Source organism: Mesocricetus auratus, unplaced genomic scaffold, assembly GCF_017639785.1.
Source record: "Mesocricetus auratus isolate SY011 unplaced genomic scaffold, BCM_Maur_2.0 Super-Scaffold_100003, whole genome shotgun sequence".
In the NCBI taxonomy this organism is placed as follows: Eukaryota; Metazoa; Chordata; class Mammalia; order Rodentia; family Cricetidae; genus Mesocricetus; species Mesocricetus auratus.
Genome location: NW_024429188.1, coordinates 98511302 through 98527301, shown reverse-complemented (window position 1 = coordinate 98527301; position 16000 = coordinate 98511302). Strand labels below are relative to the sequence as shown.

At 44.7% G+C, this 16000-nt stretch overlaps 1 protein-coding gene across 1 annotated transcript in view; it reads right to left on the bottom strand.

Moving 5' to 3' along the window:
* Arhgap36 (Rho GTPase activating protein 36) overlaps positions 1–13119 on the bottom strand; it is a 28175-nt gene extending 15056 nt beyond the window's left edge. The window contains exon 1 of the mRNA XM_040744608.1: positions 13022–13119. Within this exon, the coding sequence (XP_040600542.1) occupies positions 13022–13079 (58 nt within the window). The 5' untranslated portion in view covers positions 13080–13119. The remainder of the gene's footprint in view (positions 1–13021) is intronic.
* Positions 13120–16000: the final 2881 nt, after the last annotated feature.

The window sequence follows — 16000 nt, the reverse complement described above, 5'->3', positions numbered from 1 at the left end:
AGTTACAGAGCCAAGGTGAGGGTCCGCACCTCTTGGTTCCCAGCTTGGCACCCTAATTGGTATAGCACATCTATTCCCTTCTAACCTGGCTCCTATGAGTAGGGAACATCCTTTGTAGACTCTTTGCAAGCAAGGCTACTTAAAGACCACCACCCACCACACCTTGCCTCACTTTGTCAGCTCCATGTTCCCCACTCTTTTCCAAGGCCTCTGCTCTAAAGAGGTCAGTTTGTTCAAAGTTCAGTGAACAAGAGAAGCAAACAGTAGCTGACTTCACAAAGTCCTCCACCCACCTGGATGGAAATGATCTCAGTAACCTCCCCCACCACATTACTATTACCTTCATTCTTTCGTATTGTTTTTGCATGTCTAGACACCTGGGGAAGCCATATGACCATGCACATAAAATGTCCTCCCAAACTGCCCTTTTCTAATCTGTAGCCTACCAATCATACCTACAAATCAACATTATATCAAGCAACAACTTTTTGACAATGATAGTGTATCTCTATTATTCTCTTCTGATGCACCAAAAGCAATATGGTGCTATGATGCAAGCTCTCATGATAGGAAATTCCAAAGCATAATGGTTCCCCTTGCAACTGAATTTCTTGCTCTCTTGGGTCAAGTCAATGGAGAATGGAAGAACCTGCTTGTTACAAGGTAAAAGAGCAGAAAAGGTGAGAATCCAGAATGTTGAAGACTAAAGACTACATATGAGCCCAACAAGAAAGAAGAAGGGAGAGGCACAATACGTGAAAATGAAAGAGGGAAGAAAGGAAAAGTTAGAGAGCAGCTGCTCATTCTGGATATACATGGCTACAAAGAATGTTCAGGAAAGCCTTCTCCAAAGGCTAAGTAAGACATGTGACTCTGAAGAATTAATATTGGAAGAGAAATCCAGAAGATCAATAGAAAATTTCTTTTCACACAGGAGGCAGGGAAGGAAGGGTTGAGAGGGGATACAGTAGAGAGAGAGAGAGAGAGAGAGAGGGAACTTCTGTTCTTGGTTGCATCTGTGTGCTATTTGGGGTTCAAGTACCACCAGGATGATGCTGAGCTCTCCCCCTGCTTCCCCCCTAAAATTAAATAAATCTTACCCTACTCAGAAGTATAATTGCAATGCTCAGGATGAGTTTGCTTTCCATTGAAGGAGAGGCTGCCTTCCTCTCTTGCTGGAAATGGGCTGGGTGCCTCCCTTTATAAATTCTAGAGCACCAGACCAGGAGATGGAGAAAAGGAGGGAGGGAGCACTTGAGGCTGGTCCAATTGTCCCTGGCATATTCATCCTCATTCTCATTCTCTCTCCCCTGTCTCCCTCTCTAGAGTTTTCTGCAGCCCCTCCTTCTGGCCCTGGCAGCATTGTCCCTTGTCCTCACTGCAGCATCCTGCAGACAATTCCTCTCTTCCTTATGTTAAGGGGCTGATTGGGGTCATGTATATATTAGTGTTTGTTTTGGGCGTTACTGGGGACTTGTCTCAGGGTCTTTGGCAAGCTAGGCCAATGTACCACCACTGAGCTACACCCCAGTTATGATGCCTTCATTTTAATGTGGAAGTTTAGACTGGCATGACAGAGAAACACTAGCATTTGTGGAGGAGGGTATGTTATCAGAGATGGGGGGGAAAACACCACTTAAGTAACCAGCAACATATTTGTGTTGAAAGGCAGTGAGGAGACATGATTTGAGCCTGAATTCATAGGAAGCCAATTTAGGCAGAGGACTGGCAAGTTACTGGCATAAATTACAATGATTGCTGGGGTAACATAAATACACAGAGATGATCGGAGGTATGAAATAGCTGTAGCAATGACTGCAACTAGTTCTGGCCTCAGGTGTCTCAACTGCAAAATAGGAGAATACATGTTTACCCTCACATTGCTTTGTAGAAAAGTGAGCAGATAACATCTGCAAATACTGAGCACTTACCTTAGTACTGAAGCCCTGAGAGGAAAAAGAACCTGCCCATGATCACCAAACAGATAGTAGAATCTGATGTGAACCTAGGTCTTTCTTCCTCACACACCCCTGGCCCTAGGAGGAGTGCTTTACAATCTACTTTCTTCTCTAAGAAGGCTGCCAGGACTACCCTTGGGGATTTTGTGGAGGTAGAAGTAGGGAGACCAGTTAGGAGTTGACTCTGTGCTTATAAACGTAGTCCCTCTGTCACTTACTCTCAGCCTCAGGGGACTGGGGCTCAGGCTCCTGTCTGATCCCCCTTCTCATCACCATTCAGGTAATCACTTTGTGGTATCTTGGACTGATTCATTGCCACTTCAGCACCAACTCTGCTGCCCAGCTCCTAGGTGATGACTCACCCTTTGGCTGCCTAAGGACTCTGCCCTCCAGGAAAGAGGCTTTCTCCTTAATTGATTGCAGAAGCCTTGGCTGCATTGAAAAAAACCACCCTTCCAGTCAGACTTAGAGATGAAGGGCTTTGAGGAGGAATTGAATAGCCCCTTGCCCAGAGTCACTACCATCTATCCCCACAATGCCTTCCGTGCCACTATTCGAGTCTCCCTTCTGTGTTCTTTTTGTGTTGCCCAGGGATTTTCACCCAGGACATGTCTTTTCCACATTACAGTTGGGCTGTGTTTCTAGCACTGTGTCAGGCACTGGCAAAATATAAGATATTGAGAGACATTGCTAGCACCCAGTGAGTGCTAACTACAAATTTATGAACATTATTGTGCCATCTTGGTAAGGGGGGTATGCAAGAGGGGTAGGAAGTCCCTGTGATGGTGCAACCTCAAGAATTAGAGCTGTGACCAGGACTTTCTTATGGTTGGGGAGTGACATCCCTAAGTCACCCACGCAGACATTTCCCTTCAACACAGAACACTGCTTAAGAAATTGAAAGTCAGCAGAACTCCTGCCCATCCATTGCCTTCCTGATCTGGCTTAGAGGCATCAGCTGGTGGCCAAGTTCCATAAAACTACCCTGATTCCTGTCCCCAATTCATATCCTAGTATTTTTTATGAGTCCCGAAAGGAAGGAGACATCTTTTATATGTCAACGCCCTAAATACCCTGCTTCTTAAGCCAGCGACTTGCCAAGGTGGTCGTCTACAAAGTGGCAGCCTTAGAATTCGAACCACTGACCACTTGGGAACCCACACACTTTGCATAGATAGAACTTTATGTTGCTTGGCGCTGGGTGTCAGGAAGGAAAGACTTTGTCTTCCCCCATTTCTCTTGCCCGTGGTCCATCTCCAAAGAAAGAGAACAACACAAGCAAAAAGAAGTAGCCTAAACAGTCATCTGCCCATGAAAAACTGTGAAATGACCTCTTAGCCTACTTACAAGCTAAGGATGGGAACTTGGTTTCCCAGGGAGGCTAAGGTGCAAAAGTGTAAACCACCTTCAGCCACTCTGCCGCCCCCTGCCGCCGTGGTTCCAAGTCTTAGGTTGCTGTGTGCAGGGAGCGCAGGTCTGGAGTGCTAAGGAAAAAGAGAGTCTTTTGGCTGGGTGAGAGCAGACACAGGCTCATGCTAGGCTGCAAATAGCCCTGCCAGATTTGCTGATGTAAAGGGGGGGTCGTTTACAGCTTCCTACTGTGTGTCCAGCGTGGAGTCAGTGATTTCTAATTGCCACTGCCTTGTATGTAGTAAATCTGTTGCTATGCAAAATAATGAGCTCTCCATTAACATTAGTCTTCGAGCTAGAAGCTAGGGGTTTCGCAAAAAAGCTTCTATGCAAATATCAACTCTTTACTTTTTGAAACCAATAAAGCCCCTCACTCTTCAGATGTCCGCTCCTAGGGGTTAAAAAAGAAGTAGCACACCCTGGGGGAGGGGCAGAGGTCAAATAGATGGGACAGGGGGAGGGTACTGGGAGGAGGAGCCTCCAGCGGGGTCGACCACAATCTGAGTCAGGGTCCTCGCAGAGTGCTGGCGCCTGCTGGCGAAATCCCCGGACTTTTCCTGTTTTCCTGGGTTCCGACTGGACCATACCTGGACCCAACTCACTGTCTTGGCCTGGGACAGAGGGGGAACACCCTCAGGTCAAAGGGAAAAGAGCCTCTGTGCCCGCTTCGCCTTGCAAGCCCATCCTCCCTCCTTTCTTCCCCGCCTCCACTCCTCACCCCCTTCTCTTCCGCCTTGAGAGGAGGGGGCGGGCTGTATGTGTATGTATGTATGCATGTACGCGTGTGTGCGCGCGCGGGTACCGCACGTCGGTGTATGTGTTCGCTTGTGGCCAGGCGTTTGTGTGTGAGGAGGGGGGCTGAGGTGCATGTTTTAACACAAGTGTTTGGTGTGGTGTCTTTGCTCTCTGATACAAGGAGACATGTGTTTGTGTGTTCATGCTTGTAGGATGTATGATTCTGCCTGACTGTAGAGTGACTATGAGGGTGCGGTCTGGATATAGGTGTGTTTGATGTGTAATTTTTCCGGGGTCTGTGGTTCTGCTGTGGTGAGTGTATACAGGTTAACAGTGTGTGTGCCTGCTGAAGCTTGTGTGCTTATGTATATTTGGTGTGTGCTTATACTTAGATGCAATATGTTAGTGTGGTTTTACAGGTAGTATTCATTGTGGTGTGTAAAATGTGCATTTGTGAGCAAGGCACCTCTATAAGTGTACTGAAGTGTTTGTGTTCAAAGGTTTGTGCATGTGAGGGTTTTATGTGTGTTTTAATTGATATGTTCAAGTACGTGCTTTGAATGTGTGTCCAGTTTATATGCTTGTACAGAGCATTGAATATGGTGTGTCTTGGAGGGAGATCATGAGAGTTTATGGGTGCAGTGTGTGAAATCACAAGGTTATTTAAAAGAACCCGAGTGATCTTTTGTATTGTGGTATATGTGTGTGTGTGTGTGTGTGTGTGTGTGTGTGTGTGTGTGTGTATACATTGCACCAAGATTTGGACAAGGAAGAAAGTATGGGCTGGCAACCCCAGCAGGGGCGCCCACGGCTTGATCTTCTCGGTGGAGGTCAGCTCTTCCATCTCGTGGCTGCCAGGTCCGCTGAAGCAGGGTGTGAACTTACCTGCTGCTTAGAGAACAGAAGAGGAGGGCTTCGCAGATTTGGCCAGGTAGGGTGCCTAATGCGCGGTGCAGGGGCTAGTGGGAGTAATCTGGAAAGATTGTTGGTCACTGACCCATGTCACCACCACCCCACCAGGAGGTCCAGTTTGTCTCCAGCTGAGCACAACTATTTGTTCAAGGCCTGGCTGTTTTCACACCTCTTTGACTTTGAGTGGGCAGATTCAGTTGCCTGGAAGCCCTTTCCCCCAGGGCCTAATGACAAACTCCTACTTAATTTTTTAAAGACTTAACTCAATAATCACAAAACTTTCTCTGCTTTTTTTCTACCCCTCCCTCCCTCCCTGTTGAGGGCTCTTATCCTTTGAGCTATCATAATTACAATCTTCATACTTATGACATGATCATACATAACTATTTGTTAGACCTTCCTTTCAAATGCAGAGCTGCTACAGAGACCACCTGGTATACAGGAGAAATGATCATACTCATCATAATTCTGTTTTCATTTATTAAGCACTTTCTGTGTACCAGGCATGGTGCTAAGAAGCCATTCTATGTATTGTCTCTTTCAGTCCTCACAATGAGGCTGTGAGGTAGATAGAGATATAATTATCGCTATTTTACACTTCAGAACACAGGTTCAGAGTAGTTAATTCATTCCCTAATGTGATGCAGATCACAGGAGACAGGGCTGGTATTCGAACCCACTTCTGCCCTGCTCCAAAAAATCATTCTGCTGTAGCAGGCGACTTCAATGAAAGTACTCTGGTTCCTTCTAGACAGTGAAGTTGTTATCAAACAGTATCCTTTCCCAGGGCTTCTTTCTTGTCAGTTTACTGACAGTACTAAGAGTACTCTGCATAATTACTTTGTCTCTCAGACCACTGAAGCCTTCTGCACCTAACTGCACCTCACCAGCTCCACTTCTGGGAGCTTTCCTTAGGCTGGTGCTGAAAGAAAAGCAACACTGAATTTTTGCTTTTGTTTGTGTGTTTGTTTTTTTCTTTTTCTGGGGAAGAACGGAGGTGAGGGATAATGAAGGAGTATGTGACTTTCGTAGCGCCCCCAGACCTCACAGCACCCACAACAGAAGCTGCTTAGCAGTCAATTCCATGCATTCCAGCCCTCGCCATAGGAAACTTCACTTAGAAAAACAAGTAGAACCCCTCCCCACCAAATAATTACTGAATGGTACCTATTTCGTGTTATTCATGCTTGGGGGGCACTGTGCTTGCCTAACGAGGCTCATGCTGCTGTACTGCCTTCCAATCGGCTTCATCTGAGAAATTCTAATTAAAACAATACATTGCATTCGGGAGAACACATTTATGGGGGGCGTGGTATCAGCCTAGTCACAGCCAAAGGATGGCTGGAAGGACTGGTTCCCAACTGAGCCCCCAGGGAACCATCCTGGACTGCTGCAAAGAGGTCAGGGGGTGGAGAGAGAGGGACAATTCAATGGTGGTGAGTCACTTTGCCACTTTTCAGGGGGGAAAGTGAGAAGCACGATTTAAATTGCCACTGTTATTATTGTGCCCTTTCAACTGGCACAAATGAGCCTCGTGTATGGATGAAAAGCAGTAGGAACATCCATAAAGCTGCCCCCCAGCTGGGTCTGGGTCAGCATCTCATCCTGGATAGGGCGGGACAGGAAAAGCATTTCTTAAAGTATTAGGTACACAGAAAGGCTTCTTTTGAAGGTAGAAAAGGTCTGAGATTCACAGGACAGAGTCCACCTGAAACCTTTGATTTCACTACACTTACATCTGTACAAGGAGCTCAGACGAATTTCACCTCTCTTAGCAGCTGCTCTTAATCATTCGCCCTGCACAGGTCACTCTAGCACTCCCCCTTCAGAACACACAGCTTCGTTTCTGCTTCTTCACTGCCAACCAGCTGTGTCCTCTTCTTTCTAGAAAGAAGATTCTCTTCCTGTCTTCTATTCCCAACACACACACACACATCACTGTCTAAATCCAGGTAATCCATCTGCATCACACAGACCTTTTGGCTCAGTGTGCATGCCTGTGAAATGGGAACACTCTGAAGAAGCTAAAAGGTCCAGGCTTAGGAGGTTTCTAGGATATAGTCCTGGGCCAGAGAGTATTAACATACTTTGAGATATCCTCACCCAAGAGCCATGCAAATGATGAGATAAAGATAGGGATGCTAGAACCTCTCCCACCATCATGGAAACACACACACACACACACACACACACACACACACACGACCACTACCACCACCAATTTCCTTATACAAATAGCTTCCATAATTTTACCTATCTTTGGGGTAGAGGAAGTGTGTACCCACCTGCAAAATGGCTGCCCTAGAATTGCTTAGTTGACAAAAGGAGAGGAACCATAGAATGTACCAGCCAAAAACCTGACACTCAAAATCAAAGTTCAAGAAAAGGTTAGTTAACTCCCTTCTCCCTTTTCCCCTTTCTCGTGGAGCACAAGAGTATCTCAACCAAGAGGTTTGGGGTGTGGTGCCACCGAATAAGTTGACAGTGTTTCCCATTACTAATTTGCCTGACACTCTTGAAACAATCCCTCTTCTTTTAGGATGATGCCTCGAGCAGCCTAATGCAGCCCCAGAAGAACTGGACCTCAAATCCAATTCTCTCTCTGCAGTTTCTCCTGGCAGTGTGAGACCTGGGTTTGAGAACTAATACCCCACAAAGGAATGTCTGAAATCGTCTACATGTTCAGATGTCCCCAATCCCAGCAGCCCCAGACCCAATCTTGCCTCCTAAATAGGTGCTATTTTGCTAAAGAGAAAGGAGACTATTTCTTGCCAAGGTTTCCTTACGATTTTTTCGTATTTTCCCCTCATCTCTGCCCTGGGGATCAAGAACAGTTGCTAAGTTCTAGCAAACCCCAAGGGTAAGAGGAAGATGGGAGAGTTGCTTCTCTGAGAGATAGGAGAGAATCAAAATGAAGTTTCTATTGAGTACTTAATTATTTGTTCCCTGTTAAAGGAAAACTAACTCTCCCCTTTGTCAAAAGTGGTGACATGGGCCAAGACCCTATCCTGTGCCCCTTCCTCCCTGATGTCATTGCCTCCCTCTAGAGACCAAAGCAAGTTACTACAAGCTAAAGTCAGCTACACTTGAGCTGAAGTAAGGTTAAGAGATGGGGGTGGGGGTGGCCTGGCTGAGTATAATTCTAGGGAGGGACCAAAACTACAAAATATAAGAAAAGTACTGATATTCATGGGGACCAGAGATTCAAGAGGCCAGTCTTTTGATGCTATTTGTTTTTGAATGATGCTTGAAATTCCACCCTCTCCTTCACCCAAGTGTCCTCCTACATGCTCCCCTCCCTCAATGACCTTTGGCACCCATTCTGTAATATATTATTATGTCTGCAGTTCTATATCTATGTGCATCTGAGAAGGTTCTGAGTCCTTTGCTTTGATAGAAAAAGTGAGAGGAATAACAAGTGTCAGCCAAACCATACAGAGAACAGTTGGAACAGCAGTTTAGGATAAGCACATAGAGCTGCATGGGTTTCCTTATTAAGCAGGGACCTTCCAGCTGCTGGGTACTGTGTGCCCGTCTGAAGAAGCTGCGTGGTTTCTTAAGACGTGTATTTGAGACGTGACAGGCTTTGCCAAGGCTCATCAAACATCCCATCTACCACTTCTGCGCATGCATGTGAGAACAAATGATACTGCCAGAAGGAAACAGAAATTGTTTCCTAGTGACTCACAGCACCAGCCCTAAGGACACAGGTGCTGTTTGCACTGCATCTCCTCATTGAAATGTGCACTTTTTCACAGAAAGGGACCTATAAGCCATCAGGTTGTTCAAACTCCAGAATTTGAATGCTGAGCAAGGCATCACCAATGATATAATATTGACCATTTTGGAAATATGTGCTGTATGTCAGAAGAGTATTTGGAGATTTTGTAATTACTATCTCTTCTCCTTTCACTCAAATTTTTCAGTTAGACCAAAAATTTTCCTCAATAACTATGTAAAAATGTGTAAATTACAGAACTTTCCTAGCTTTTTCTTTAAGCCAGGGAGAATAGTACCTTGAAGAGTTGTTATGGAGGTAAAAAGTGCCTGGATATTGGTAAATATTTGAATAAACAAAATACATATCTTTTGATACCTGAAGCATAAAAATCATTAATATAATTTCATGTACACCAATAATAAATATTACTGTCATTAATAACCCAAAAATGTAGGCATGCCACTTTAAGAGAAGAGAAGTAACAGGCTTGTAACAATACTGTGGGATCAAGCCTGAGAGGCCCAGGACTCCAACCAGCTGCGTCTTTTTCTCACCCAGCAATAGGGGACATTTCACAATCACCAGGAAGATAATGATCAGCTGATTTGATGTAGTCCTTATATTAAAACAAAAACACAAAGGGAAAATGTTAAGACTGAATTATGTATAATGGAATTTAAGTTTAGGGTATAAATTAATTGCATATCATAACTTTGGAGTACCCTTTTTAAAATAGCCTTTTAAAACTTAAAAAGTAATTTAAGGACAAATTTTATGCAGATTTAAGAAAAGAGTGGAAAAAAACCCAAGTATTATTTTGCCACCTATATGGAATCTCCCAGTTTACCTGCTGTGAATATTCTTCTGGTCTTTCCCGAATGCAGTTGTGACAGTTATGATCATGCCATTTTCCATGCTATTATGTATTCTTCAGAGATCTCCTTTTTATGGCTGTATACTACCTATCAAGTAGGTATGTTGTAAAGTGTATTTAGCCACTGCGCTATTGTTGGGCATTTAGGTTGTCTTACTAGCTAAGTGTGAAAACAAAGGAATGATGCTTATTTCACAATTGCCGTAATCACCCTCAGGGACCTGGTGTCCTGCTCTCTCAACGTTCAATGTGCTTTCTGTCATTTGATATTTAAGCTTGATGAATGTCAGCTCTACTGCTAGAGCCTGGGGTACATTTGCAAATGGATTATTTCTGCCAGTTTTCATTACACAAATTCTGCATTTCATCCGCGTGGTAACCACTGTGTGGTTGGACCTGTTAAGCTTAGCTCTAGCCTCATACTTCTTTTCCCCATGGGGAAATGTCTTGGGGTGCAAAGAAGCCATTCACAAAGGAATTTGGGGAAATTATGTCCTTGGTGAATTGCGTATTTATCTGATCCCATGGCCCTTTTGACCTTGCTCTGGAAAAATGATCTTGGTGTAGCCTACTTAGGCCTGGCCTCAGCAAATTGATTAGGTATCATCTCTAAGAAAATATTAAATTTGTATGTGAAGTAGACCTCAGGGTCCCTCCAGTTTCAGAGTTTTGGCTGCTGTATGGTAGTTGGGTCTTAAGCCATGAGTGAACTGGGGAGAGAATTTCAAATGGGTCAATGGTGCTGTCCCTTTCCTTGAGAAAGAAGGCCATTCTGTGCCCTCATGCCTCCTAGGTCTTAGTGCTATCCTTCCCAAAGACGTTCATATTGACACTGCCAACCTTAAAAGATTGCTCTGACAAAGGAACTATTTAGAATAACTCCTGCATTCTACTCAGTCTGTGGCCATCTATCTCTCACACCTCTGATGTCTACAGATCTTTAAAAGGCGTTTGGAAAGAGAAGCCAAGGAGAATTATAACACCATAAAATGTCAATAGTTACTCCACTCACAAAGTTACTCTTCATGTTGCTGTTGCACAGTTTTTCCCAGTGGGAGTGCGATAGAGTATGCTCTTACCTGGTCAAATTTGTACACTAACCTTTATTTTGTATCTGAAAGAGATCCTGTGTGGCTTAAGTGAGACCATGCATGTAAAGCAGAGCTCAGAGGCCCAGCATTTAGGTAGCACTTTACATATGTTAACTGTTATTGTGTGGGTAATAGACCTGTAGTAGGTGCTGTGTTATGGGAGCATTTGATGTACAGATCTTACCAGTTGGAAATGCAGCAGCAAACAGAAGGTCTTGTACTTGTGTTTAAACAGTGACTGGACAGAGGATGGACACGGGGGAAAGAACTTGTGTTTACTTATTTTTTAAGGTAGCTTTACTTGAAAATAATTGAAATATGAGTAGTCTATCAACTGTGTAAAATGTTCATGGGATGAGTGGTTGTCACATGTGTGTATGATGTGAGTAGCATTCTGTTGTATGGGAATTAAGCAATCCACATATAGTGCATTTATGTTTGCTCATGCTTTGTGTGGGAATATGAGTGGATTTGGGATGTGGATGAATACACATATTTATGGCTGTGTACATGTGTGCTTTGGGAGCAGTGTAGGCTTCCAGAAGAGGGTAAGTAAGTCATTCGGGGCTATATTTACAAGGCACAGCTGGAAATCCTCTTTTGGTCTGGCCGTTGGCATTCATAGCTTGCTGTGTGTTCCAAGAGGAGCAGCTAGAGGTGGGCCCTGCCAATGTTAAACCAATGAAGAAGCTGGGGAGGTTAGAATGAGATATGAACTGGTCGAAGTGGTAGGATTCCTTGTGTGATACTGACCTCCTCCCGTAAAGAGCCTTCATAACCTTCATCTCATTGGAGTCATACAACAGCCTTCAAGGGTATTCGAGACTTAAGGCATTAAAAGGCATAAGACCCCTTCTTCCTTTCCTCCTTCCCTCCCCCCTCTTTCTACTTCTTTCCCCTTCTACCTTCTTCCCTCATCTTACTATACCGCCCAGGCTGGCCCTAGCCTAGGAGGGCTTTAAACTCTCAATCCTCCTGCCTTAACAGACTAATGCCACTACACTCAGCTTCTTTTCTTTCTTCCTTTCTTCCTTCCTTCCTTCCCTCCCTCTTTTTTCCTTTCACCAATATCACACACTTTAAAGACACAGAAAAGAAAATCTTTAACCTTAAGTGTGTGCAGGTCCTTTTTAAACTCAGAGAGCTTATGACCTGGCAGAGTGTGTAGCTGACCTGACTAAGTTGCTTCAGGTTCTTAGCAGGAAACTAGACTACTGGGTTGATTGTCAGCAGGGCCCTGGCTTTGGCAAGAACTAAAATCAGATCTGATGAATTAAGTTCTTTGGCCCCTCCTCTTGCTGCCTCCCCTCCCTTGCCTGTGAGGGGGCAGAAGAAAGAAGAGACAACTCCAGGTTTGGTCTATGGCTGGTGACCAATGACGCATTCTCACCAATATAGATTTTGGAGTTGCAGACTATGGAAAAACAGGTGGCCGTGGGGGCAGGTGGCAGCATGAAGGGGGTGGGGCTTGTCAAAGGGAAGTGAAGGACATTGTGGATGGGGGGAGGGTGTGATTCCTAGGGAATCTCCAAAATAATACATCAGCCTCCTGAAACTTTGAAAAAGAAAAAAATCTGCTTTGTGCATTTCCAGGAGGGTGAAATGGGACCCACAACTATGAAGTATGCATATTTATGTCCTCCATTCCAAGGGGGTGACAGAACCAAGCACTGACCTCAATTTCCCAAGTAAAGACCCCAGGCCTCGACAACTGAGAACTTTGGGGAAATGAGCAGTTAGCAGAGCCTAAACTGTCCCAGACTGACTGCCAACTCCGTGAATGACCTTGGGCAGGCCTTTCCCTTGCCTGGGCTTTAATGTCTTCATCTCTTAAATGGAGGGGTTCAATTAGACGAGTCAAAGGACCCAGGGCTGCTATTGTTTAATTGAGATTGGGACAATAGGGACAAGCTTTAAGTAAAAAAGGAACCCTGCCTCCAAGTCAGGGTCCCTGGGTTCTGGCTGCCCTGCAAAAGAAAGTCCTCCTGGGGGCTTTAGAGCCCTGGGTTGCAGGACGGCTTGCTGGCCAGCAGGCTCTGGCCGGTTGGCCTGAGAGAAGAGCCAGCGACTCCTCCCTCAAGCTCGCCCTGTGTCCCGCCGAACCATTAGTGCGATTGCTCTGAGTTCCCGGCAAAGCTGGTGATTTATGCGGGTCCTCGACGGGGCAGTCCCTTGAGCCAAGAACAATTAGCTAAAAGCCAGAGGGAAAGAAGGCAAGAGGGGGTGGGGAGCCAAGCCCTAGGGCACCCAGCCGGGGCTGCAGCCCCCGACAGCCCCCAGCTGAGCACCCCAGCCCTGTGACAAGGTGGGCCCCACTCACCACGGCGGGGGCGGGGCTCAAAGGCCGATGCGAAAAGGCAGTCCAGCATCCACGCCATAACCAGTGCTGAGTGCCCGGCAGCCTCGCAGCTAACCTCCGTGCAGTCGCCCAGCAAGGGCTGCTCTAAGTAGCCCCTGGTGACCACGCCCTGGGCCGCACCCTGCACCCAGCTCTGAGAATCTTGGTCACCGGACACCTCAAGCTTGTCACCAAGGGGGCAGGGCCTCATGGGAGGCCCCCTCCCGCCGGAGGGGAGGGCCTCTGGCCCTGCAGCCCCTTCCCCCACACATAGGGAGTCCAAGACACAGTTCCTGTCTAGAGAAGCTGTGACTCTGAGGACAGTACCCTGCCCCTACCATCTGGGAGCTCACATTTTGAGGGATAAAGCCATTTTAGCCCTGGTGAGCCCCAAATCTGAGAAGTGAAGGTCCTTCCTGGACCCCCATTTGCCCTTGGTGGAACATTTAAAATCAGGCCTGTTTCCAGAAGCTCCGCTTGAGGACAACATGGTGCACCTGTCCCAGGGAATCTCTGATCTGAGGGTGAGACTTTATCCCAGCCCCTAGAAACCCCATGTTTTAGCGGAGGCGTTATCAGTTGTCAGGAAGCCCATTCTCAGTGGAAATTAGTACTGCTCCCCCAAACCCTGAATCTAAATGAGGCCTTAGTCCTTGGGAACATTTCCCACTCCTGTCTACCACTCCCCTCACCCATTTTAGGGGATCCTCACCTCAGATAGTGTATCCCCAAATTCTATATGGATTTTAAAGCACTGGTTGCTTGTAGAGGACCCAGAATGTAAATCGGAGAGATGCTCCTCCACCCGGAAGAATGTGAGGGGAAACTTATGGTCCTGGCCTTGAGATTTCTCAGGAAAGGGAGCAATGTTCTCCTACCTGTGAAATTTTATTTTAAGGACTTTAATTCCTACTTGTCCTAATGTCAAGTACGCATAAATGTGGGGTGCCTTCCGTCGCTTCTAACTTACAACTACGGCCTATGCTTTTGTCAGAGCCCTGGCATAGGAGGGGCACCAACATTTATTTTTAGAAAGAATTTGATATTTGATATTTCAGTGAGGGGTGGTACTGTATTAGATTTCTTTGCACTTCTCTTAAGGCTTTGTATTTTTAATTTTATATGCATATGTAAAGTATTGCTAGGGGACTTCTGGTGGAGGTAAACCAGCTCTACCCCTCCTCAATCCTGAGGTAGACGTAACCATCAGAAATAGACCATTTTGCAGAATACACTGGACAAGAATTTCTCAAGCCGGTTTCTTTTTTTCCCATGAAGCCCAAAGACCCACATTAATTTCTACCCTGTTCTTCATTGCTAGATGGACAGATGTGACTCTGTGCCCAGGTTTTTCTTCACTGGGAAAATGGTGCTCTCTCAGTCAAAATGCAGGAAGAAGGTGTAAAGAAATCAGGAAATTCTATTCCAACAGCTAGTTTATGGACCTGAAGAGTGGAAGTTGCAATCATAGGTCCTTTGAGGAGAGTGGTTATTACATTTGCTTGGCTAACCACTGATATTAGTGTTAATGTGGCAAAGGGGGTACATAAAATGGAAAAATCACCTGGACTCAGCCATGCAATTCCTAGCAAAGTAGAGTTGTAGTTAGAATTTGAAGGGCTTCAACTCATTTTCCTTTCTTTCTGGAAAACATGGCACACCTTATCCTTTGCACCATTTTCTAAACCATTTCCAATTCCCCATACCTTTTCAAAGCAATTAAAGATAGCAAACATTCGCCATACCTGTTCCTTTATCAATTTCTGCTGTGCAAATACTCAGTCACCCCAAGCCAAACAAGTCTGCCCCCTAGAAAAGTCCACCTTCAGGTTCTCGATATTGACCTGACCTCTCTAAGCTCATCTGGCACCAGTATCTTTAGTGGCCTCAACAGGTTCCCACCTTAAAAAATTCAACTGAAGGAAATTTTGTTTGACTCGCTCATTACAAAAAGGCTACCTGCCTACCTGTTCCCATTCTAGGTTTTTGATAACTGATGCCTTGCTTTCAGAATATTTCAAACTGGTCTAACACCAGGAAGCAATCCTTCTCTATGGTCATGTCTTGTTTGTCTGCTTGTGCTTTGTGTTTCATTTGTTTGGTTTGTTTTTGTTTTCAAGAAGTGTGATGTGGTAAAGGAAAAAAAAGCCAGAATACTCACAAACCCTACCTGGGAAATTCAGTTGTGCTATGCACTAGGTATGTAATCTTGAGAGAGTTGCCCAACCTTTTGGCATTTTCATATGTAAAATGTGGGTGCTGATAGTTGTTATAGAGCTTCAGATAAACCAAAGCATCTACAGTTTTGAGGGGAAAAGGGATAAAGGGGAATCAGGATTTCATGATTCTAAGAAGAAAACAATAAAGTTCCACCTGAAAATGTTTATCTTCAAGTAAATGTCACATAATAGGGCAGTGTATTCATCCATCAGTATCCTAATTTATTCAACAAATATTTACCAAATGTCCTCTAGGTGCCAGATACTTAGTCATGCAAATAATGCTCGTTCAGTGAATGAATTATTATGAAATTATTTTTAAATATATAATTTGGAAGCTTATATGATAATCTGGAAATACACTTACGGTATTTTTAAGTGAAAATAAGTCAGAATGCAAAATGTGTGAATACTACAATTCAGACAGTGCAAATAAATAATATATCTATATTCATAAAAAAACCGAAGAGGTAGCATGCAAGAATCTTAATCATGATTGTATTTAAGTAATACAATTATGGACAATTTTAACTGTTTTATTATTTTCATATTGTAGTATTTTCTAATTTTTCTTTAGTAAACACATTATTCTCTAGAGCTGGAAAACTCTACTCATAAAATCCAAACAAATAATAATATATCTGCTGAACAACGGACTAAGCCAAATATACTAATGACTTGGGACTGTAGCTTGGGGTTGTGCTAGTGGCATTGGTCACTTTGGTGACTAGGAAAAAGCTGG